General features: G+C 38.2%; 1 protein-coding gene across 4 annotated transcripts in view; it reads right to left on the minus strand.

Moving 5' to 3' along the window:
* The window catches only part of SPEN (spen family transcriptional repressor), a 94551-nt gene that overhangs the window by 47166 nt on the left and 21413 nt on the right, over positions 1-25972 (minus strand). For 2 of the 4 annotated variants that reach the window (XM_072828228.1, XM_072828227.1), the window contains exons 2-3: positions 22390-22710; positions 18795-19271 (exon numbers count right to left, since the gene is read on the minus strand). In XM_072828228.1, coding sequence (XP_072684329.1) covers positions 18795-19271; positions 22390-22710 — 798 coding nt within the window. Of the gene's footprint in view, positions 1-18794; positions 19272-21134; positions 22711-25972 lie in introns of those variants that run through there. The other 2 variants (XM_072828230.1, XM_072828229.1) reach the window with 2 other exon arrangements.

Genomic DNA, 25972 nt, shown 5'->3' on the forward strand with positions numbered 1-25972 from the left:
ATGGAGCCTGCTTCTCTCTCTCCCTATGTCTCTGCCTCTCTCTCTCTCTCTCTCTGTCATGCATAAATAAATAAAATATTTAAAAAGAAAGAGAGTTTGGCAGAAAATACTGCTTAAAATTGAGCATAAATATCCTGTATGTGGTTAGCTGCCTCACAAAAGATTAAGTAAAAGAAACTCTTTGGGATGCAATTACAGCTGCAGCTAATGTTTTTCAGTTTATTATTTACTGTCTTTGGGTGGGGCTAAGTAAAGGAACATGGAAATAGTTAATCTATAGGATGAGGGCTGGATAATTAAAGTTTACCCCCCAAAAACCCTAAAGGAATATTATTCAGCCTTAAAAAGGAAGAAAATTCTGTCATTTGCTACATGGATGAATCTGTGAAACATGTTAAATGAAATATAAGCCAGATGCAAAAGGACTATATTGTATGATTTCATTTTTATGAGGTACCTAGAGTAGTCGATTCTGTAGAGGTAAAACAATAAAGCAGTGATTGCCAGGCAACTGGGGGAAATTTTGTTTGTTTTGTTCTGTTTTTAAGTAAACTCCACACTGGGCGTGAAACCCAGTGCGGGGCTTAAACTCACCACTCAGGCGCGCCCCTATGGTTTAACAAACATGGTTTAACTCAGGTTTCAGTCTGAGAAGAAAAAGCTCTAGAGATGGCTGGTGGTGATGACTGCACAATGTAAATGTATTTAATGCCATTGAACTGTATACTTTAAAATGGTTAGAATGGCAACTTTTATGCTATGTATATTTTGCCCCAATTTTTTAAAAAATGAAGCCTTACAAGTTTTGGAATTAAAAAATATAATTTGAGGGACGCCTGGGTGGCTCAGGGGTTGGGAGTCTGCCTTCTGTTCAGGGTGTGATCCTGGAGTCCCAGGATGGAGACCCAGGATGGAGTCCTGCTTCCGGCTCCCTGCGTGGAGCCTGCTTCTCCCTCTGCCTATGTCTCTGCCTCTCTCTCTCTCATGAAGAAATAAATAAAATCTTTAAAAAACTGTGTGTGTGTGTATATATATATATATATATATATATACACACACACACACATACATATAACTTGAGGGGCACCTGGGTAGCTCAATCTGCCTTTGGCTCAGGTCATGGTCTTGAGGTCCTGGAACTGAGCCCCTTGACAGGGAGTCCCTCCTGCCCCTCCCCACCACTCATGCTCTTTCTATCTCAAATAAAGAAATACATAAATATTTTTTTTAAAAAAGGAATTTTGGGATCCCTGGGTGGCTTAGAGGTTTAGCACCTGCCTTTGGCCTAGGGCGTGATGCTGGAGTCCCAGGATCGAGTCCCACATCAGGCTCCCTGCATGGAGCCTGCTTCTCCCTCTGCCTGTGTCTCTGCCTCTCTCTCTCTTTCTCTATCATGAATAAATAAATAAAATCTTTAAAAATAAATAAATAAATAAATAAATAAATAAATAAATAAATAAATAAATAAATAAATAAATAAAAATAAATTTAAAAAGGAATTTTAAGATGACCAACCAGCAGATACCTACTTACAAAGTGCTAATTACCATTTTACACTCAGGTTTTAGGGGATGGAGAAGTCGAGCCCATGTTTTAGATTCTGCAACAGATTCTGCTAAGTACAAAATTCATAGTAGGTAAAGTAAAAAGCTTATCTTTCTATGTATTGTCATTGTCCCCAAAACACCTTGCCTTAGAATTACTTTTGGCTTAAATTCCAAAGAGCTTGGGCTCACGGAGTCATTATATTCTTGGCCAACCCTTGGCCAAGCAGAAAACCTGCTACTCAAGTAACTCAAAGCAAAAAGCATCAAACATGCATTATCCCCAAAGGTTATAAGCAGATATAACACGTCTGCCCAAGGAACAAGAAATCCTGTAGGGCAGTTCTAAATCCTTTAGAACCTCCATGAGTTATCTTATTCAAGGAACAAAAAGGAAATCTAAACCGTCAATTATAACACGGTGGATTTTTTCATTCCCTTAACCACATGCAATATATAAAATCGGATGTATTTGTCTGAACAACCAAAATGTTTCAAAATACATGAACCAAAAAAGCATACGGATCAAGTGAAACCATAGTGTTTTTTATTCCAAATGGTTATGTATAACTGATGTAACTTTTACCAAACCCACAAGTCAATTTTAACTTTGATTTTTGCCTTTTTCCAACTGAACTTTGGTGGTAATTATGTCTCCTTCTTAACCAGAATAAAAAAGAAGTTTGCTATTTCCCACTTCTGAACTCTCAAGGCAGTTACAGACTCAAGAGGTTAGAAGGGCACCTAGTTCCCCAGCAGGAAGCCTAAAGTCATCTGCTATTTGGTATACCCGTTTATTTATTTGTAAATGACTTCAAATTACTCACTAAACTCCAGCCTAAAGTCCTTCTGCTTAACCAACTCCTGCAGTTTCTTCCAGTGGAAACAAAACTCAAAGCTACAGTCCAAATGGCTCCAACCACCATGACAAAGCACATTCAGTCAGCTAGTTTGCTATTCCCTCCATCACCAAAAATAAGGTTCAAAGAATCACAAAACTCAGAATTGAATTCTACTCCAGATACCAACATTGCACTGCATGTTAGCTAACTAAAATTTAAAGTCAAACAAAACAAAACAAAAAACAAACACAACAACCAGTTTTGGTAATATAAATCCTGTCTAGAAGCAACATGGTATCCACTAAATAGTCTTATCCTAGTTCCAACATCAGAATTCCACTGTATGTTAATAGACACATTTTAAACCTCTTTCAAGGGCAACCAGGGTGGCTCAGCGGTTTGGTGTCGCCTTCCGCCTAGGTTGTGATCCTGGAGACCCAGGATTCAGTCCCATGTTGGGCTCCCTGCATGGAGCCTGCTTTCTCCCTCTGCCTCTCATGAATAAATAAAATCTTAAAAAAAAATTATTAAAAAAAAAATCAACCTCTTTCAAAAGTATTAAGCATCACTTAAAACTTATTTTCCATTTAAGGTGTTTTTTTTTTTCATTATTAAAAGAATTGCTCTGGTTAAAATGATTTAATCTTCTTCTTGGAATAAAGCATTTTAAATTACACAATCATCATGAGAATACAACTTTAGTACATTTGCATCACCCCAAAAAGAAATCTCATACCTATTAGTCACTCCCCATTGTTTTTTTTTTCTTTTTTAAGATTTTATTTATTTATTCTTGAGAGAGAGAGAGAGAGAGAGAGAGAGAGAGGCTGAGACACAGGCAGAGACACAGGCAGAGACCCAGGCAGAGGGAAAAAGCAGGCTCCATGCAGGGAGCCCGACGACGTGGGACTGGGACTCGATCCCGGGGTCTCCAGGATCACACCCTGGGCGGCGCTAAACCTCTGAGCCACCCAGGCTGCCCTCACTCTCCATTCTTTTCCATCCCCAGTCCTAGGCAATCACTAATCTACTTTGTATCTATATAAATGAATTCACCTTATCTGGATATTTCACATAAAAAGAATCATATAGCACATAGCCTTTTGTACTGGCTTCTTTCACTTAGCATGTTTTTGAGGTTCATCCATGTTATAGCACAGATCAGTATTGGTGCAAAGACTAGCCAAATTATCAAGTGCTCCGCAGCCACAGGTGGCCAGTGGACAGTACTGGGCAACCTAGTTCTAGAACCAAAAGCTCCTCAATAAACAAACATGTCACCTGTTAAATAAGAGATCATGTTAAAGCCATGAGAATCCTTAAAGAGAAATGCCATTTATGACCAATAACACTTTAGAAGTTTTGTAGGGGTTTTTGTTGTTTTTAAGGATTTACTTATTTAAGAAAGAACGAAGGAACTGGAGGGGCAGAGAGAGAGGGAGAATCTCAAGTAGATGCCACGTTGAGTGCAGAGCCCTACACGGGGCTCCATCTCAGAACCCTGAGATCATGACTTGAGCTGAAACTAAGAATTGACACTTAACCCACTGAGCCACACAGGCTCCTGACACTTTAGAGGTCTAACTTTATTTTTTTTTTTTAAGACGTATTTATTTTATTTGAGAGAGAGAAAGAGCACACAGAAGGAGAAGCAGACTCCCTGCTGAGAAGGGAGCCCAGTGTGGGGTTCAATCCCAGGACCCTGGGATCATGACCTTAGCTAAAGGCACACCCTTAACCAATTGAGCCACCCAGGAGCCCCTAGAGGCTTAATTTTATTTTATTTTTTTTTAAAGAATTTATTTATTTATTCATGAGACACAGAAAGAGGCAGAGACACAGGCAGAGGGAGAAGCAAGCTCCATGTAGGCAGCCTGATGTGGGACTCGATCCCGGGACTCTAGGATCACACCTTGGGCCAGAGGCAAGTGCTAAACTCCTGAGCCACCCAGGGATGCCCCGAGGTTTAATTTTAAAATAACTGTTATAGTATATATAAAAACCAACATGAAAAATTAATGCCAGCGTGTTATCTTGATAAAGCCACAAATATTTCTCATTATAATTCAAGACAGCTCCAAAAGGTGAGCAAAATGATTCTTAAAGGCATAAATTTCCACTTTAGAAGTACAGAATTGGGGGGGCAGGGAAAAAAAAATAGAAGTACAGAATTAAAAGAAAAAGTTGATCTTAGTTCCAGGGTACCTACCACTTTATACTTCAAAAACTATCTTTGTTGGGGATCCCTGGGTGGCTCAGTGCTTTAGCACCTGCCTTTGGCCCAGGGCAGGGTCCTGGAGTCCCGGAATCGAGTCCCACATCAGGCTCCTGGCATGGAGCCTGCTTCTCCCTCCTCCTGTGTCTCTGCCTCTATGTCTATCATAAATAAATAAACCTTAAAAAAAAAAAAAAAACCATCTTTGTTGATGATTTAAAACAAACAAAAGGGGCAGTCCCGATGGCGCAGCGGTTTAGCGCCACCTGCAGCCCAGGGCATGATCCTGGAGTCCCGGGATCGAGTCCCACATCAGGCTCTCTGCATGGAGCCTGCTTCTCCCTCTGCCTGTGTCTCTGCCTCTCTCTCTCTCTCTCTCTGCATCTCTATTAATAAATAAATAAAATCTTAAAAAAAAACATTAAAAAAAAATTTTAAATAAAAATAAAAAAAAAACAAACAAAAAATACCTACCCACCCCTTGATCAGGATTATACCAACAATTCACTCAAGTTTTATTTTAAAAGTTTTAAATTTAATGCCATTAAGAAAAACTCAATTGTTATTAGCTAAGCCAAATTCTAAAAATGTCCAACCCTGTTTTATTGAGCTATATATAATGTCTCCCCACCTGATTCTATGTATATATTTTACTACTTGCATGGTAGGATATAGTTCTAATCTCTTCTATACCATGAAAAATTATTAGAGTATGACTCAGATTCTTAGGAGAAATTCTCTATTTTGCAAGCTAATCTTAAAATTTATTTCATTTAGGGGCGCTTGGATGGCTCAGCTAGTTGGGTGTCCAACTCTTGGTTTTGGCTCAGGTCATGGTACCAGGGTCATAACATCAAGTTCATGACTGACTCCAAGCTCAGCTCCGAGTCCAAAGGAGTCTCTCTTTCCTCCTCTGCCCCTCCCTCTGCTCACATGTGTGTGTGCGCTCTCTCAAATAAATAAAATCTTTTAAAAATATATATATGTTTTACTTAATATTCTGTCTATCTGGAAAGAGGAAATTCATTTATTGAATAAAGTGATTTAGGAAGATGTTCTATAGAGGTCACTTTATACAACAATTTCTAGCAACTGTAAACTCTAGTAGCATATAATTTAATGAATGACCATATGATTTAAGTAAATAAATTAACAGGGGGCGCTCTATTTTCTCATAAGAGCAGTCATAAAACTACCCTTTATAAATAAAGGCAATCACTCAGGTTATACTCTAAGACATAGATTTTTTTTAAAAATTAGGGACACCTACGTAGCTCAGCGGTTGAGTGTCTGCCTTTGGCTCAGGTCATGATCCTGGAGTCCTGGGATCGAGTCTCACGTCGGGCTCTGCAGAGAGCCTGCTTCTCCCTCTGGCTATGTCTCTGCCTCTCACTATGTGTCTCTCATGAATAAATAAATAAAATCTAAAAAAAAAAAAAAAATTACGGGAAGGAACCTGTAGTAAAATCTTGGCCAAGTCCGAGCTTCAGAAAATGGCAATGTTTCATTTACTTTTTAAAAAAAAAAAGATTTTATTTATTTATTCATTCATGAGAGACACAGAGAGAAAGAGAGAGGCAGAGACACAGGCAGAGGGAGAAGCAGGCTCCATGCAAGGAGCCTGATGTGGGACTCGATCCTGGGTCTCCAGGATCACACCCTGGGCTGCAGGCGGCACTAAACCGCTGCGCCACTGGGGCTGCCCCTGTTTCATTTACTTTAAAATAAGATTACTACATTTTCCTTTATATCTATAATAGATGATCCCTTATTCAGGGCCAGGTGAAATTATACCAGGGTTTCTAAGAATGACCTCCAAATGCAAACAATTCAAAAAAAATATAAAAGAGAACACCAAAACTGCTCTATCTGAATAAACTTTTACTGTAAGTAAAAGAGACTAATGGGGGTTTCTTTCTTTTTTTTTTTTTAAAGATTTTATTTATTCATGTGAGAGAGAGAGAAGCAGAGAGAGAAGCAGGCTCCACGCAGGGAGCCCCATGTGGGACTCAATCCCGGGTCTCCAGGATCACGCCCTGGGCTGAAGGCAGGCACTCAACCGCTAAGTCACCCAGGTGTCCCCTAATGGGGGTTTCAATCTCATTCCAAAAGTCTGAAACATAAGCAAGATTATGGAAATTTCCATTTTCTATATACACCCCTGGCATCCAGAAAGACAAAAATAAATGTACTCTTTTTTTTTTTAAATGTACTCTTTTATTTGAGGCTTTAATTTATGGCTTAGTGACTTCTGGGTGTTCTCTGATCAAGAATTAGGCCATGTTTAATCACTTAATTCCCTTATTTCTCAAAAAGGAAAGCTAAGAGGTTCTTTGTATGCAGAAAGTAGCCATGACACTAACAATTTGCAATTTAAGCATATTTTTAATTATTTATTTTAGCACAATATTTTTTTAAAGTGTCAAAATTCAACACAGTACTTTCAATTTCTAAATTTATTGTTTAGGATTTGAATTTGAATTACTTTTTGTTAATTTGAAAGCAACATTTAAAAATTTCATTTAACAGTTTAAAAAGTTTTACTTCAGGGCACCTGGGTGGTTCAGTTGGTCTCTGGTTCAGGTCATGACACCAGGCTCCTGGCTGGGGGAAGGGGCAGGGGAGAGAGTCTGCTTCTCCCTCTCCCTCTAATAAGCAAAATCTTTTAAAAAGTTTTACTTCAAAATTAAAACTCACAAGATACGGAGTCACAAGTTTATCCCCAAGTCTATGTTCACTTCTTCCACCTAACAATCAAATCAAAAAAACAAAAAACAAAACAAAACAAAACAACAACAAAAAAAAAAAAAAAAAAAGAAAAAACACAACCCAAATGGAAAGAATGAGGGTAAGGGAGGGACAGTTCATCACTTCAGACCAAATTCACTAAAAGCAAAATTCCTGGGGAACTTGGGGAACTTTAGAAATTAGTTAAATAAATTTTCTTTTAAAGATTTTATTTGTTCGTTTGTTTGTTTGGGGGGAGGGAGAGCACAAGCAGAGGGGAAGGGCAGACAGAGAGGGAGAGAGAGAATCTCCAGCTGAGGGCAGAGCCTGACACTGGGCTGGATCTCACGACAAGATCAGGACCTGAGGAGAAATCACGAGTCTGAGACAAAATGGACTGGGCCACCCAGGCACTCCCAATTTTTGGTAATAAACTCTTTATCACCAAGTGCAAACCATGTTATTATGTACCCAAGCAGTGGCAGACAGTTTTTCAAGCCTTGGCTTTTAAAGGGCAGAAAACAAGTAAGTTATAGGGAAAGCAAGAGAGTAATAAAGTAAAGATGCACTGGAAATATCAGAGTTCATACCAGCTTCTAGTTTTAAACTCCTTACTATATCTGAAATGCCACCCCCTAGGAAGGAACCGGGTTAACTGGCAGCCACTTCACAGCCTGCTCCTCCCCAATGCCTGCCCAGTCCCAGATCAGACGCCTGCCTGGTCCCCTGCCCCACCCCCTGGTTGAGGGCTGGGCAGAAACTCTGGCAAAATAAGGAAGCCTCTGGGAGGTGGCAAGCGGCCAACTCAAACTGGATGATTCCAGTTTAGGCTGGTTTGACTCACAAACAAGCAGTTCTTAGCTTTCCCCACAATATTCAGACACACTGGCTGCCCAGGCAGTACACAATGAACTCTCCTCATTTGCTCTCAGCATTAAGTCTACCTTGTTCTCATTTCCCTAGCAGCAGGGGATCTTAAGTGAAAGCTAGATTCTCAGTACAGAGCAAATATGGATCAGCCTAGTACTCGTTTCCAAAACTGCCTATTCCATACAGAACCCTGACACCACCTATTACCTATGGAAAGCCTTACTGAAATGCTTGTACTTGACACTAACAAAAAGAGGAAAACCAGAAAGGAAATCGATCTATTTATAGATCTGTACAATGGAAGTTAAGTCCATCAAAACAATCAGAAAGCAAACACCTCCATTTTCCATATTTAGCATTAAAAAGGCTTGGCTAGGGATCCCTGGGTGGCGCAGCGGTTTGGCGCCTGCCTTTGGCCCAGGGCGCGATCCTGGAGACCCGGGATCGAATCCCACATCGGGCTCCCGGTGCATGGAGCCTGTTCCTCCCTCTGCCTGTGTCTCTGCCGCGCTCTCTCTCTCTCTGTGACTATCATAAATAAATAAAAAATTAAAAAAAAAAAAAAAAAAAAGGCTTGGCTAGGGCAGCCCAGGTGGCTCAGCAGTTTAGTGCCGCCTTCAGCCCAGGGCCTGATCCTGGAAACCCAGAATTGAGTCCCATGTCAGGCCCCCTGCATGTAGCCTGCTTCTCCCTCTGCCTGGGTCTCTGCACCCCACCCCCTCTCTGTGTCTCTCATGAATAAATAAATAAAATCTTAAAAAAAAAAAAAAAAAAAGGCTTAGCTAGCTAATACGATCCCAAAGACAGAAGGTTGTAGGCAGCTTATTGCCCCCAAAATAAACTATATAGCAATCTAGAAAGGAATGTGCTTCAAAAATATAGGGTCTTCCAGCTGATGGTGGGAATGGAAAAAGATACCTACTAATACATACAGCCTCCCAACAGATACATACATGTATACATATATGATTATATATGTGTACACACACATATGTGTGTGTGTATATATATATTCATTGGGGTGTACTCCCCAAAGCACACACTGCCAAACATTTATTCCATGCTGCTCAACAGTCCCAAAACTGCATTAAAAGGGGAATGAGGGATCCCTGGGTGGCGCAGCGGTTCGGAGCCTGCCTTTGGCCCAGGGCGCGATCCTGGAGACCCGGGATCGATTCCCACGTCGGGCTCCCGGTGCATGGAGCCTGCTTCTCCCTCTGCCTGTGTCTCTGCCTCTCTCTCTCTGTGTGTGACTATCATAAATAAATAAAAATTTTAAAATAAAAAAAAAATAAAAGGGGAATGAGCAAATGCTTTTCTTCTAGAAAGTAATAGTATTTGAGGGAGCTATTCAAAATACAGGGAGACTCTGTGTACTTTAAATCTAAGTTTTCTCCAGGATTGCAGACATACTAATATGCTTGGTATTCTCTTTTTTCCCTCAACCCTTCTCCCTCCAAGTAGGTAACTTTTTAAAGAACTCTGATACCTGGGATCCCTGGGTGGCTCAGCGGTTTAGCACCTGCCTTCGGCCCAGGGCGTGATCCTGGAGTCACAGGATCAAGTGCCACATCAGGCTCCCTGCATGGAGCCTGCTTCTCCCTCTGCCTGTGTCTCTGCCCCCCTCTCTCTCTCTTTCTCTGTGTCTCTCATGAATAAATAAAATCTTAAAAAAAAAAAAAGAAAAAAGAAAGAACTCTGATACCTGACAATTGTATCCATAAAAATAAAAAAAAATTTCTATGAAAAAAAAAGGAACTTAAGATACCAATATTTCAAGAATAGTCAGTCATAGAGTCAATGAAACCATTAGATGGCTTCTATTCAATTTCATCACAAGTAAGAGTTGCAAATTTCAAGATAAAAACTTTTTTTAATAATTGGAAATAGAGCAATGACTACATTTTATTTACAATACTGATTTTCAACAAGATAGTCTTCCTACTGAAATCTAAGATAATTTCAGCTACCTAAAAAAGTAAAAATGAGGGCAGCCTGGGTGGCTGGTTCAGTGGTTTAGTGCCACCTTCGGCCTAGGGTGTGATCCTGGAGACCCGGGATCAAGTCCCATGTTGGCTCCCTGAATGAAGCCTGCTTTCTCCCTCTGCCTGTGTCTCTGCCTCTCTCTGTGTGTCTCTCATGAATAAATAAAATCTTAAAAATGAAAAAAGTAAAAATGAGGCAGAAGTGCAAAATAATAAACGAGGCTAATCAGCTATGTAAAATGCATTAAAATAAGGGCGCCTGGGTGACTCAGTTAAGCAACTGCCTTCAGCTCAGGGCTCAGGTCATGATCCCAGGGTCTTGGGTTTAAACCCCATCAGGCTCCCTGCTTAGCAGGGGGTCTGCTTTTCCCTCTTCCTCTGCCCCTCCCACTACTCATGCTCCCTCTCAAATAAAATCTTTAAGAATATATAAAATTTTTAAATGCATTAAAATGGTATTTTACTTAAGCTTAAAATAAGCGTGCAAATATTTTCATTTTACATGGAAGGGGCAAAAAATAAAGAAACATCCCTTCTAAGAATATTTATTTTCCTTGACTTTAGCTTCTTAAAGGCTTAGATAAACCTTTACTGTTCCTCCTTGAAAGTCCTCTGGATGCTCCCAAAACATATACGTTATCCCCAAATCAATAAACATCTATGGTTTATTTTCACATTTTAGTTAGCATAGTTTGTTTCAATCGTTTCTGTGCAAGGGCATCTTCTCGATTGAGGATGCCGTGGACATCCTTTGAGGACACACTCAAAGAACAAAAAAAAAAAATCTCTTCAATTTAAGGGATTCAAAAAAAAAAAAAAATTTAAGGGATTCATCTCAAACTGACAGATATAAACAGCAGCAAAGAGGAAAAAGTTGGTATTATGCAATAAAACCAACTTAATTTCTACTCTCACTTCAATCCTATGCAGCTACAAACAGAAGAGCTGGGAAAAGAAATGTTTCTAAACATCAATTTCCCAAATACAGTTTTATTTGTTGTATCATTTTTTCCTGAAATTTAAAGGCATTACTTTTAGTGGTAGTGACTTTCTTCTGTTTAAAAAAAGGAATACAGGGGATCCTTGAGTGGCTCAGCAGTTTAGCACCTGCCTTTGGCCCAGGGCATGATCCTGGAGACCCGGGATTGAGTCCCACCACATCAGGCTCCCTGTATGGAGCCTGCTTCTCCCTCTGCCTGTGTCTCTGCCCCCCTGCCCCATGTCTCTCATGAATGAATAAATAAAATCTTTTTAAAAATTAATACAAACTATTTTTGTGCCTCTAAATATATCTAAGAATAATCACAGTGCAACAAAACCAAATTTTATCTCTAAATCCAGAAATTATCTGCCTATTTCTTATAGCTAAGAGATCATGTTTGACGATTAAAAACTCAGACAATTGTGTTATGATTAGACGTTACAATAATCACCAACAAACTAATTATTAATTCCCTTATGCTTAAAAAAACTGACTTTTGGAGAACCTGGCTCCTTCAGTGGAGCATGTGACTCTTGATCCTCAGGGTCATGAGTTTGAGCCCCATGTTGGGTGTAGAGGTTACTTAAAATCTTTAAAAAATAAGAAACAACTGACTTTTACTTAAAATATTTATTAAAACTACTTCCATATCTGATAGCTTCCAGCACATTATATATAAGCATAGAAAACTGTATAGTCAGGTAATGAGTGTTCCTTCCCCAAATCAACATTCTCAATAAGCATTACTTGTAAAATAAGAGAAATGGAAGGTACACTGTCATTATGATACATAAAATGCCACCAATCTCAATGTACTCCCTTCTCACCTTATCCACTTCATTCATAATCTTTCACAAGCCTGCAAGACGACAGCAATTTTGGAAATTCCTACATGAACCTGAAAGAAAGTTCCCCTTAAAGTCTCCTTACTTAAATAAGTAACTGCAAACCTCCTCATGAAACCATAGACAAAAAAGGTATGTGAATAAAAATCCCCCTCTAGGGATCCCTGGGTGGCAGGTACAAATTTTTTTTTTTTTTTAAGTACAATTCAGATAAAATCATATTAAATGGTCTATCAGGAAAAAATGAGTAGGGTTACAGACAACTTTGAGTAAATTTACTCAAAATATATAAAAGAAATATAGGATCCCTGGGTGGCGCAGCAGTTTGGCGCCTGCCTTTGGCCCAGGGCGCGATCCTGGAGACCCGGGATCGAATCCCACGTCGGGCTCCTGGTGCATGGAGCCTGCTTCTCCCTCTGCCTATGTCTCTGTCTCTCTCTCTTTCTCTCTGTATGACTATAATAAATAAATAAATAATTTTATAAAAAATAAAAATAAAAGAAATATAGAAACAAGTTCTACAAATAATACTAGCAATAGTAGTATTTTTCAGGACATCTGGGTGGCTTAACGGTTAAGCCTTCGGCTCAGGGCGTGATCCTGGAGTCCCAGGATCAAGTCCCACATCGGGCTCCCTGCATGGAGCCTGCTTCTCCCTCTGCCTATGTTTCTGCCTCTCTCTCTGTCTCTCATGAATAAATAAATAAAATCTTTTTTTAAAAAAAGTATTTTTCATTTTCCTTTCAAGAAGTAAATTATTCCTATTGCAAAGCTAAAACATTAAACAAGAGAGGGGCTTTAGCATAAATCACACTATATCTGGCACCTGGGTGGCTTGGTCAGTTGAGCATCTGCCTTTGGCTCAGGTTATGATCCTAGGGTCCTGGGACCGAGTCCCACCTGCAGAGCTGGGAGGAGCCTGCTTCTTTCTGCCCTTCTGCCTCTGCCTGCCACTCCCCCTGCTTGTACATGCGCTCTCTCTCAAATAAGTAAATAAACAAACAAATAAATAAATAAAATCCTTAATTAAAAAAATCACATATCTTAATACAGCATCAGTGTTGAAAAGTCTTGAAGTGTTGCTTGAAGTTCCATATGCATTTCTTGTTACTTTAAATAAATATCACAAAGTCTATTTCAAATGTCAGTTTTCCTGCCCTGGAAGTAAGAAAAAAGAGTGCCTGTCTACTGTCTCTCTGTCCCCAAGCTTCTTCCTTAAATCTTCCAACTATGAGGGCGCCTGTCTGGCTCAGTTGGTACAGCATGTGACTCTTGATCTCAGGGTCATGAGTTCAAGTCTCACATTGGGCAGAGCCTACTTTAAAAATATCTTCCAACTATGACAATATAAGAGAAATCCTAGTAATATAATAACTATAACAAAAAAATGTGAAAATTTCATCAAATGTTTTTTAAATCACTTTATTCTAATTTTAAAAATCTATTAAAAAGCTTGCTCTAAAAAAAAAAAAAAAAAGGCTTGCTCTAAACTCTGATTTAATCAGGGTGCCTGGGTGGCTCAGTTAGTTGAGTCCAACTCTTGATTTAGGATCAGGTCATGATCTCACGGTTGTGAGATCCAGACCTGCATTGGGCTCCATGCTTAGTGGAGAGTCCACTTGAGATTCTCTCTCCTTCTCCTTCGGCCCCTCTCCCCACTTGCATGTGCGCTCTCTCTCTCAAAAAAAAAATCTAATTTATTCAAAACAAGTAACTAAGCCTGATTTAATACCACATGACTTACCAAAAGTCACAAGGATACAATGTCACTCACTTCAGTTATTTTCATGTAGTTATCTTCGCTTATTACTACATTCACTTTGCTTCCACCTAATGACCAGTTTTGTGATTAGAAAGAATAAAACTCTGTAGTTACCTGACATATTAAGACAGACAAACTAACAGGGTTCAGAAAAACAAAAAGGAAAAGGCTGTCCATAGCCCAAAAAACTTTTAAGGGAGGAGATGGGGCTGTTTTTGGAAAGCTGGAAAGATGCACTAAAAAAATAAAAATAAAAATAAAAAAAAAAAGAAAGATGCACTAGCCATAGACACTCAAGGTTAATATAATTGCATTAGCTTTTAATTAGACACATGCAGTTTTGTTTTGACTTAGCCATTGTAAATGTTTAAGCTAGTTCTATTCTTGGGGCACCTGGCTGACTCAGCCAGAGGAACATATGACTTTTGATCTCCATGTCAGAGTTCAAGCCCCACACTGGATGTAGAGATTACTAATAAGTAATAATAAACTTAAAAAATATAATAAAAATAAATAAATAAAATAAACTAGTTCTTTTCTTGGGTTCCATACAACCTATCTTATTCCATACATTTGGTGCACACAAAAAAAGAGTACTACTTGGATGGCTGGGGGGACACCTGGGTGGCTCAATGGTTGAGCAAGTGCCTTTGGCTCAGGGCATGATCCCGGGGTCCTGGGATTGAGTTCCACATCAGGTTCCCCATGGAGAGCCTACTTTGCCCTCTGCCTATGTCTCTACCTCTCTGTGTGTCTCTCATGAATAGATAAGATCTTTTTAAAAAATAATGAAAAAAAAATAGATGGCTGAATGTAAACTCAAAAGTTAACTTTAGGCTAAAAAGAGATTCAGAGGAATAACCTATTGAATAGGAGGGTAGAGGATAAGGACAGATTTAGGTTTATCCAAATCTCAATTCTCTCTCTTTACTTTTTCATCCATTTTTCCCCAGTCAGTAACCTCTATAGGGTATATAATAAGGACTAACTGCCAGGATACCTTTTCAGCAATCTGGTGAAGTCTATGTACCACTTTTCAGAATAAGATTTCTAAATGCATAAAGTAAAATAAATAGGAATAAAAGGGAAAACAATGATATTGACAGTTATTAAAATATTTAAATTTTTGTGATATAGTAGTGTTTTCATTAATATTAAAATACAATACTTAACACTGAGTTTAATAACTACTTCCCAGTAATGAGGGCTAGAAGCCCCAGTTTGAGATATCTACAACTGTAATAAATTACCTGTGGATTTATTTTTTTTTTAAGATTTTATTTATTTATTCATGAGAGACAGACAGAGAGAGAGAGAGAGAGAGAGATCGATCCTGGGTCTCCAGGATCAGGCCCTGGGCTGAAGGCAGCGCTAAACCGCTAAACCGCTGAGCCGCCCAGGCTGCCCTACCTGTGGATTTAAATTGTTAACAAAGTAACTCATACAGTTAATACTACTGTTTTTTGTTGCCTCCTTTCAAAATGGGAGGCAAGGGACGCCTGGGCCAAAATGGGAGGCAAGGGACGCCTGGGCCGCTCAGTGGCATGATCTTGGAGTCCTGGGATCGAGTTCCACATCGAGCTCCCTGCATGGAGCCTGCTTCTCCCTCTGCCTGTGTCTCTGCCTCTCTCTGTGTGTCTCTCATGAATAAATAAATAAAATCTTAAAAAAAAAAAAAAAGGGAGAAAATACTTAATCTCAGTTACAGGTTACTAGCGAAAAGTTGTGATTTTCCCCATCCAATTTCAGGGGGCCTATCAGGGACCCAGACAGCCCAATCATCTTTGGTTGTGATCAAAGTAAACAACAGAGAAACAAAGCACAGTCAAAAACTAAGATATGAGTAAAGTTAATGTTAAATTTAATAAATTCCTCAATTTCTTTAACCTATATTACAGAAAATTCATTAACATGACAGGAAAAAGAAACCCAATGATAGGAAACTACAGGCATAAAGTATGTTCAACTTCAATCAGGACTTTTGAAATAAATACATTTGTGGAATTCATGTACCTAAAAATTTTCTGTTGAAAGGAAAGAGCAACCTATAGCACCACAGAGCTGCACACAGGAAAGTTTATACCATTAAGTCTCAGTACTCACTAGTTAAATACTGAGAACAGTTACCCAGAAACTGTAGGTGTGTCATTTATAAAGAGTTCACAACCAGACTGCTATCAATCCCATGTTTACTCATTGGAAATGTACTACTAGGAATCTATTCAGCAAAGCTCCAACAATTAAGGGGGGTGGAGGGTGATTAACTTCCCAGTCAGTCATGCAGACAGAATACAAGCTTGTTTCTATAGCTAGAACCAAGCTGTATTTTATCTACTATAAGATGCTAATTTGAAATACTTTTAAAGAACTTGGAAGGTCATAGTTTCACAGTCATAAAGTTTTAAAGATTACAAAAAAAAGGAAAAAAAAAAAAACTTATTTGCTCCAAAAGGAAATTAAACATTCAGAATCTACATAACATCTCAAAATATTACACTCTGAAGTCAACATAATAGTAAAGGAAAAGAGGACATCTGATAAAAGGAAGGCTGAACACCTAGGGATAAAGATATGCTCTGCACACCATGAGATTTTATTTCCCGTACTTGCTTCAGTCACATATAATGACCAAATCTTTTAGCTATTTACATGAATTTTGCTTTATCCACTGTGTTAAGAATCTAAGTATCTAAGTATTTCAACTATTTATTGAACATGTACTTTGAGAAAGACAATATGCTAGGCTCTATGGTGTACACAAAGGAAGACCTGGTCCTATTCTTACAGAATAGCATTGAAAGGCCCATCACTCAGTCCCATCTCCAGAAAGTTCATTGCTTCACACAAATCAACATAATCTGATTATTAACATAATGTCTCTCCCACGTGTCCCAAGTTAGGCTTTCTCAGAGTCCAAGACCTCCTTCTCCAAGCTACTGAAATAGCCTCCTCACCACAATTTGTCTTTCCTAGTCTAAATCACCAGCTGCCTTTCTGAAGTAGAAGATCTCAAACTATCTCCCTTCTCAAAATCTTTCAACCACTCATCTCTGCATAAAGAACCAAACTCAAAATTATCATGGTGAAGTCATTCTAAATTATGTGCTGTTCACAAAACATTCTTCCATTTGTATGTATGTCTTCAGGTTGTTCCTTCAGCCTAGCTGAAAACTTAGGTCTTCTTGTTATAGTCCTACATAACAGCCTTCATAATCCTAAATCACAAAAACTTCCAGTCCTAAATATGAATCAGGTAGCTGACAGAAGAGGAAACATCTTCAAAAACTGCAATTTAGTCCCCATGTACATTTTCAAAGCTATCCTATCTTTGTGACAGTTATTTTTCTGACTGTAAATATTCAGAAGCATACAGCTGTTCCTTTAGATTACATAAACAGGGATTAGCTCCATCAAATTCATCAGATGGCCTCTGGGTTCCAGCTTTTGAGCCTACAATGCTAATGTTTCTCCAACTCCAACATTTCCACAATTGGTTGCCTTTTCGATAAAATATTCACAATGGAATGCTATTGCATCCCATTATTAGTGAGATAGGTTTAGGGAAAAGACTAAAACTTGAGTATCTTAATTCTATGTAGGAGAAAGTAGGACATGACAAGATGTTATATTTAACTTACAGAGTTCAAACAAATCTTGTCAATCATTTATCTCAACAATATACCAAATAAAATCACGAGAAGTTAAGGGTTTTCATCCATGTCACAGAAATGCCACACTGGAGCCAGAACTTAATTTTCCCCAACTACATGATCATTTACTTTTCTTACATGATAATTCTAAGCAGGAAATACTAAAGAAAAATAATCTGGGTATTTCAACCAGGTCAAAAATTTATATCCTGTAAATTTATTTATTCATGAAAGACAGAGAGAGCGGCAGAGACATAGGCAGAGGGAGAAGCAGGCTCCTCGTAGGAAGCCTGATGTGGGACTCAATCCCGGACCGGGATCACTCCCTGAGCCAAAGGCAGACACTCAACTGCTGAGCCACTCAGGGGTCCCTATATCCTGTCAATTTAAAATACATACCACCTAAATATAAAACTAGAATATCTAGGATAAATAGATTGAATAACAATAACTGGAAATGAGGAATGGTTAAAGACTATCAACAACTGAAGCAGTAATAATACAGCTAGAATTATTAAAGGCAGCATTTATTTTATATAGGTATCAAGCTAAGCACTTTAAATACATTTTTTCATTTTAATTTTCTCAATAACTTTAAAGCATGATTTTTAAAAAAGATGAGAAAGCTGAGGCATAGACAGCTTAAGTAACTTGTCCAAGATTATAAAATGAGTAAGCTATATGGTCTACCTAGATTTGTGATAAACTTCTAAGCTGTTTCCTTTTAAAATTATCTTCAGGTTATTATTTTCATCTTTAGAATAACAATCCTTTGTAAAAAAGAAATTCCCAACTAATGAAATTGGCTCACTCAGCCTTAGTGAACAGCTAAGTTACAACTTGCATTTAAAGAAAGCTTTTCTACTTGAGTTTATAAATTGGCTATCACCTTGATGCTAAAATCAGTTAAAATGTATCCATAAGTTGATTTAGTCATTGATAATAAATCTCAACATATTTCATCAATACATCTTTAACCCAATAGCTTTTATGAATTTTCAACCAAAATAATAGAAATAAATTAGCATTACACACCCAAGAAATTAAAAACTTTAAAGAAATACCACATTTTCAGCGGCACAGGATTTACTTCATTCAACTAAAGTTACTGTTTTTCTGCCTCTTTTGGCCATTTTAATAATGAGCATCCGGAGCACAAAACAGTATTTGCAAATTGCTTAGCTTTAGGTACTTGACAGAATGGTGAATTCCATGGCCACCAGCTAATCAAAGCTTCTTCACTCATTATATACATGACGCAAGATTACTTTAAAAAATATTACTATGCTATAAATCGTTATCACTGATCGCTGAAAATTTGTGACAATTTATTCAACAGCTCATCTGTTATAACAAAAGGCTGTTAACCTACCTGTCACTGCTGGTACTACTGCTGCTGCTGATTGAATCACTACTGGAGGATCTACTCCTAGAGCCGCTGCCGCTAGGGGACCTTGTGGGTCTAGACGCTTGGCTAGCCAGCCTCTGAGGAGACTGATTTCTAGATTGGGATGAATGTGGTGACCGACTCCTGCTGTGCTGGTAATTCCGCTCTGGCCTTCTGCCTCGTACCTCCCGGGTAATATCATCCCTGTAGATATCCCTGTGTACCACACTGGGCAGTGTAAACTGCTCCCGAGCCCTAGGTTCGTATCGGGGGTCATGAGCATCAAAACGGTTTGGACTTCGACTCCGAGAAGTATAATAGAGCCCATGTTGTAAAGTCCGCTCGCGAGGATCTCTATAGTAATCCTGATCGTAATGTCTTGTCCGATCAAATCCTCCCGTCCCCCGTTCATGGTGTCCATAGGCACTATGTTCATAAGCACGCTCCCTGTTATCTGAAGCCCTGCATTTAGGAGGGGGGGAAAAATATTTAATCAATCAGAAAAGGGCAAGCAAAACTAAAAGCAAGTCATGCAAACATTCATTTCAGCATTGTCTGTCTTTGCAACTGGTCATTTTCTAAACAGCATTAACCTACTTAGTAAGCAAACACTACCAAGCTTAACATTTTACTTAACTCCAAAGATTATTTTCATAGCTGAGCAATCATTGTGTATATTGGGCTTTCATGACTAGTGTTCTGGAAGTCAGATGATCTTTTTATTAGGGATTTTCTGGCTTATATACAGAAACACACATATACCATCTCCTTTTCATTTGTAGTTTATGAAACAAGAAGGGACTGTCATTTTAATATCAAAGTTTTCTATACTTACATCTGATTAAAATATGCACCAGATTTTTACTTAACACATTTATCTTAGGCAAAATTTCCATGACACATTTTAACACAGACATGAAAGCCCTATTGCAATGTATGTCCCAGCAGTAAGAGGGCATTTTCAAAGAAGCCCAGAAAAAAAATTTTTTTTTTTTTGCCAGAAAAAAATTTTAAGTGTAACTTTTTCTCATTAACTTTCGACTTCTTAGGTAATTATAAAAACTATCAGATTATGTAAACTGCTGTGCCCAAACAATCATATTTAATAATAGAAATGGAATCTTAAAAGAAAAACAAAGAAAACCACTTAGGTTATACTGGGTTGACACATGCTATTCTATGGTAAATTTAATTAAGGAATAAAGATTATTTTATTTCCTGGTACTATCAAATTCCACATAGTTTTTAAAAGGCCTATTTTATGATTCCACTTATTAATGTTTATACTTAATATTTACAGAAAATATGTTCTCTTAGATTTTAGCTAAACTCAAATTGCCTCTGATGAAATTAGCCAACTTTGGGAACTGTAAGATGTTCGAAGGCTGTTACTAGTAATGCTTAATCTAAAAACACATTTCTGTAGGATGTAAATAACTGCCAACCTACAGTTACAAAAAAATTGTTGCATATTCAATTATAGACATGCATTTATGTGTTAATATTTAAAAAACAATTCTATTCCTATAAGAAATCTTATTTTCTACTCTTATAGGATACCAGAACTCATTTCCTGAGTTCCTAAAAGATCATTTCATCACTTGAATCTCAATTTGAGATTGAGTTTCTTCTCAATCTTTTCTTTAGATCCAATCTTCTATCAAAAGATTAGGAAATCGTCAAAGATACAGAAGAATTAGAATCTCTCCAGTGAAGAATATGTGGCAAAAATCTTACAACTAAGATGTATGTCCCCAATACATACATAGATCCAAGTCTCTCCACTAATCTTCATTTTTACCTACCATTTCACTTAGTAGCAACCATACCTTCCTAGGATGTTTTTGCTTTTTGTTGCTGTGATGTAAGGCAACTGGCATGGCAAAAAAGTCAGTAATCTCTTTCCTACTTAAATTGTATTAAATAACTTTCTCCTTTCTAAATTTGCTACATTTCTGGTATTTGGATAGATATTTCAATTTCTAACAAACAACAGGGTTTCCTTTGAGATTTAAGAGAAAATTTCACAAATAATTCAATTAGCACCCTATCAAATGTTAATTGGTAAAAAGCTGCTATTAATAACAAGCAACAGGCAATAGTTCTAGGAGAATTACTGCTATAGCTGATATTTTATAAATATGCAAAGTTCTTATCCATTAGGAAGATACAGAAGGCAGGCACAAGAGCTAGCAGAGCTGAAATCTAATAGCTATTCTTTGATTCATCTATTAGTACTAAATACTTCTAGAGTTAGTGGGGGGAAAAAAGAGTTTGACTTGGGTTAGGAGAGGGGCTAATATACACAGGTCAGGACATACCAACCTTTTCCAAGTGTGGAAACACGACCTATAATCCCAATTAAATCTAGGGAGAGAATTGTGAACATAACTTCCCCAATTTTGGCCCCTCTTACGGGGGTAATCCACCTTCTTAATGGGCAAGGGTGTCAAATGATATTTAGATGAACCACAAGGAAAAAAAAAATCTTAGTGACCAGATAAAATAATTCCACTGGAAGCAAGTAGTCCCAGACAAACTGTAACTCTCAAACCCCCAGACTTCTTTCTTGAAATAGTAGACAATTATAAATTCATCCACATTCATAAAAATTTCCAGCCCTAAGTAGGAATCAGGCAGCTGACAGAAGAGGAAATATCCTCTACAATTCCACCAAATGAGGAAGGAACAGTTGCTCCCCATTAGTTCACCTTTGTAGCCATCCAGCACAGTCAGTTTTGATTGCTGTATCCACAACTGATCGTCACCATGTGTTCAAGGCTAAAGTATCTTTAACTGGACAGCAACTTGCTTAAGAAACAAAATAGTAATCCTCTTCCCCTGGGCTAATGGAATCTTGACTGCATGACATCCCATACATTCCAGCAATTAGAAAAGAATGGCTATATTCCAGGATTTAGAAACATTCATCATCTCAATTTTCCCCCATTCCATCAAGGAGTATAATTCCAACATGGAAACTGTGTAGATCCAAAATGGAAAAAATCAAACATTGCCTTCACTCTTCTTCATCCAAGAACAGATTTCCAGATTAAAGTATTGTTTGTAGAATCCAAGCGGTTGAATCATTATGGTCTGCTAGGTTTTTTGTGACAATCCAATTTGTATGCTTCATGTAGTGAAAATTGAGAAGCAGATATCACTTCTAAAAGAATCTGTAGGCTATATTCCAGAAATATTCCATATAGTACAACCACAAAATCTGTAGCCAAATAGCTCCATCAGATAGCAGAGATATATCCAAGGAAGGCCTTCACATTATCCAAGAGAAGGAATAATTAATTCTAGAAGACAGGTAACTCCAAAAATGATACTGCCATACAATATCTTCCACCATTTTACATCTCAGGAGTAGATATCCAACCAGCTGCAGGAAATATCCTCTACGATTCCACAAGATACCAGCCACTGGGATAGAAATCACTTCCGTTTCCAACCCAAAATAGGAAACATTGAGAATGCCCAAAACTTTAAATCCATCTGGGGCCCCTAAATATGAGTTTCTGTTTCTCACCATATCAAATACAAAATACCTGCCTACAGAAACCTTGGAACTTACCCATCAAGTCTCCGCTCATAACGTCCTTCTCGTGCATGAAGTGATGGGGGGGGGCCATAAGCAGGCCCTCCACCACCTCCTCTGAACCCAGAAACCTCTCTACTACGAGATGCTATGGAAACTGTATCATCCAATCCCCGAGCAGCACTCGGAATGGTGCCTGGTTCATTATAATCCGTGCGTAGGTCTCTATCTCCCATTTTGTTGACTGAGTTGTGAGCTTTCTGTGCACTTTTGATGTCCACAAAATCCACAAAAGCAGCCACTCCTCCTTCAGATCCCCGCTTGGGGAGAATTTTGACACTTTCCACACGTCCATATCTGGAAAAAATAAAACAAACATTATTATCGCATAACAATTATTATCCAGTTTTTGAAAATTTGTTTCTTAGACACTTTACATAATCTATGTATGTGGGAGGAGTTGCAAAGTGACTTTTTAAAAAAAAATTATTTATTCATAAGAGACACAGAGAGGGAGAGAGGCAGAGACACAGGCAGAGAGAAAAGCAGGCTCCATGCAAGGAGCCCGATGTGGGACTCCATCTTGGGACTCTAGGATCACATCCTGGGCCAAAGGCAAGCACTCAACCGCTGAGTCACCCAGGCATCCAGACTTTTTTTTTTTTTTCTTTAAGATTTTATTTATTCATGAGAGATACAGAAAGAGAGGCAGAGACATAGGGAGAGGGAGAAGCAGGCTCCCTTATCCAGGACTCAATCTCAGGACCCAGGGATCAAGATCTGAGCCAAAGGCAGGTGCTCAACCACTGAACCACCCAGGTGCCTGGCAAAATGACACTTAAAATGGCTTTTACCCTCACATTTTTCTTTCATGGGGCAAAAATTTACTTTTTTTTCTTTTTTCTTTTTTTTTTTTTTTAATAAACTCTACACCCAATGCGAGGCTTGACCTCATAAGCCCTGAGAGAGTCACATGTTCTACTGACTAAGTCAGTCAGGGCCCCAAAAATTTACAAAGATTTTAACCATTTTATTGCTCTCATTTCTTAAATATTTACTAAATTACCTTTTAAGAACACTTAGCTGAAATGAATCAGAAGTCTTAGAAATTATTATATATATTTAAAGATTTTATTTACTTATTTATGAGAGATGCAGAGTGAGAGGTATAGACAGGAGAAGCAGGCTCCATGCAAGGAGCTTGATATGGGACTCAATCCTGGGACCCTGGGACCACTCCCTGACCGAAGACAGACACTCAACCCCTGAGCCATCCAGGTGTCCCGAAATTATTACATTCTAAAACAGGATACTAAACCTAAGATTGTTCAATGTTACTTAGAAATCTTTAGTGTCGGGATCCCTGGGTGGCGCAGCGGTTTGGTGCCTGCCTTTGGCCCAGGGCACGATCCTGGAGATCCGGGATCGAATCCCACATTGGGCTCCCGGTGCATGGAGCCTGCTTCTCCCTCTGCCTGTGTCTCTGTGCCTCTCTCTCTCTGTGACTATCATAAATAAATAAAATAAATATTTAAAAAAAAAAAAAAAAAGAAATCTTTAGTGTCAAAAATAAATAAAAATAAATATTTAGTGTCTATTAAAGTAAAAATTGTAACTAAAACAAGCTAGTTTACAGAGTTTAACTCATTAGTAAACATGATCCTACTGAAAAAATGAGATGATCCCACACTCCTGACTTGAAGGTAAAATAAATCCAATTATTTTGTGTATCCGTTTGAAGTGACAATCTTATTTTTAAGATTTTATTTATTTACTTGAGAGAGAAAGCAGAGCCAGGGGAGGGGCAGAGGGAGGAGACTCCCTCGAGTGCAAGCCTGCCATGGGGCTGTGGCTCCATCCCAGGACCCTGAAATCACGACCTGAGCCAAGTCAGAAGTCAGACACTTAACCAACTGGGCACCCAGGTGCCCCTGAAGTGATAGTCTAATTTTTTAATGCAGTTTTCTGCTATTTAAATTTTTCAGAAAAAAATAAATAAATAAATAAATAAATTTTTCAGGAGGTTACAACTACTAAAATTTATAATTTAGATATATTTAAGATTGTTTTTCATATAAATTAATAAATTTGAACATATCTTTTGACAGAACATATGGTCCCACTTTTATTCCAAACGAAGAAAAATGCTTACTATGTCTGCAAAAGAAAAATTTTAGGGCACCTTTTGTATTTGGAAGATACATGTGAGAAATATAATGATTTGGAATTTTTTAAGTCATGAAAATTCTACAAATTTCATTAGGAGTTAACTATACTTTATGTACTTGTAATCTGGCATTTTAGAAAGGCAGGCACAGCACTTTTAAATATAGCATTCTTATTTGCTGACAACCCCAAATCATAATTTTACACTTCTCCTGAAGCTGACATTATCAGAAAGCAGAACTTTTCTCTTTACATCCTCCAGTATGATTTAAGTTATTACCTCTTACAAGGGAAACATAATCCTAAAATTTAGTTTCATCAGGCAACTGAACTAGAAATAACAACATTACTTGTTACTAAAGTAATGAATAGATCTTTTTTTTTTTTAAGATTTTATTTATTTATTCATGACAGACAGAGAGAGAGAGGCAGAGACACAGGCAGAGGGAGAGGGAGAGAAGCAGGCTCCATACAGGGAGCCTGACGTGGGACTGGATCCCAGGTCTCCAGGATCACACCCTGGGCCGAAGGTGACGCCAAACCGTTGGGCCACCGGGGTTGCCCTGAATGGATCTTCTTAATTTGGAAAAAAATTTGTTAGAGGGGCACCCTGGGTGGCTCAGTTGGTTAAGCATCTGCCTCAGGCTTAGGTCAGGATCCCAGAATCCTGGGATCAGGTCCTGCAACAGACTCCCTGCTCAACAGGAGTCTGCTTTTCCCTCTGCCCTTCGGCCTTGCTTGGGCGTTCTCTTTCACACTCTCTCTCAAATAAATAAATAAATAAATAAATAAATAAATGAAATCTTTGAAAAAAAAAGAAAAGAAAAACACTTGTTAGAAATTGGAATAGTTCTTTTCTTTCCGTACAAACATTGAACAATATCATCCAGTGTATCTGACAAAGGACTTGTATCTAGAATATAGAAATCTTATAATTCAACCCATTTTTTTAATAGCCAAAACACTTCAACAAAGAAGATACACAGGTGGCAGATAAACAAGCATATGCTCAAAATTAGTAGTCATTTGGGAAATACAAATCAAAACCACAATGAGATACCACTTCATACCCACCAGGCTATTTAAGGGGGAAAGAAAAAGGAAGAAAAGAACTAGTGTTGACAAGAATGCAGAAAAATTTGAAATCTAGTACAAGCTTGGGGAACTGTAAAATCATGCAGCCACTGTAGAAAAGTTTGGCATTTTCTCAAGAAGTTAAAGCATAGAATTACCATATGACCCAGCAATATCACTCCTTAAGAAGTGAAAACTGGGGCTCAAATAGATACGTGTACACCAATGTTCACCGCAGCATTATTCACAATAGCCTAAAGATAGAAACCCAAGGAATGATTAAACAAAATGTGAAATATACATACAATGGAATGGTATATTAAGACATAAAAAAAAAGGAAGTCCTGATACATGCTACAACATGGATAAAAATCTAAGA

This window comes from Canis lupus, chromosome 5, assembly GCF_048164855.1.
Source record: "Canis lupus baileyi chromosome 5, mCanLup2.hap1, whole genome shotgun sequence".
NCBI lineage: Eukaryota > Metazoa > Chordata > Mammalia > Carnivora > Canidae > Canis > Canis lupus.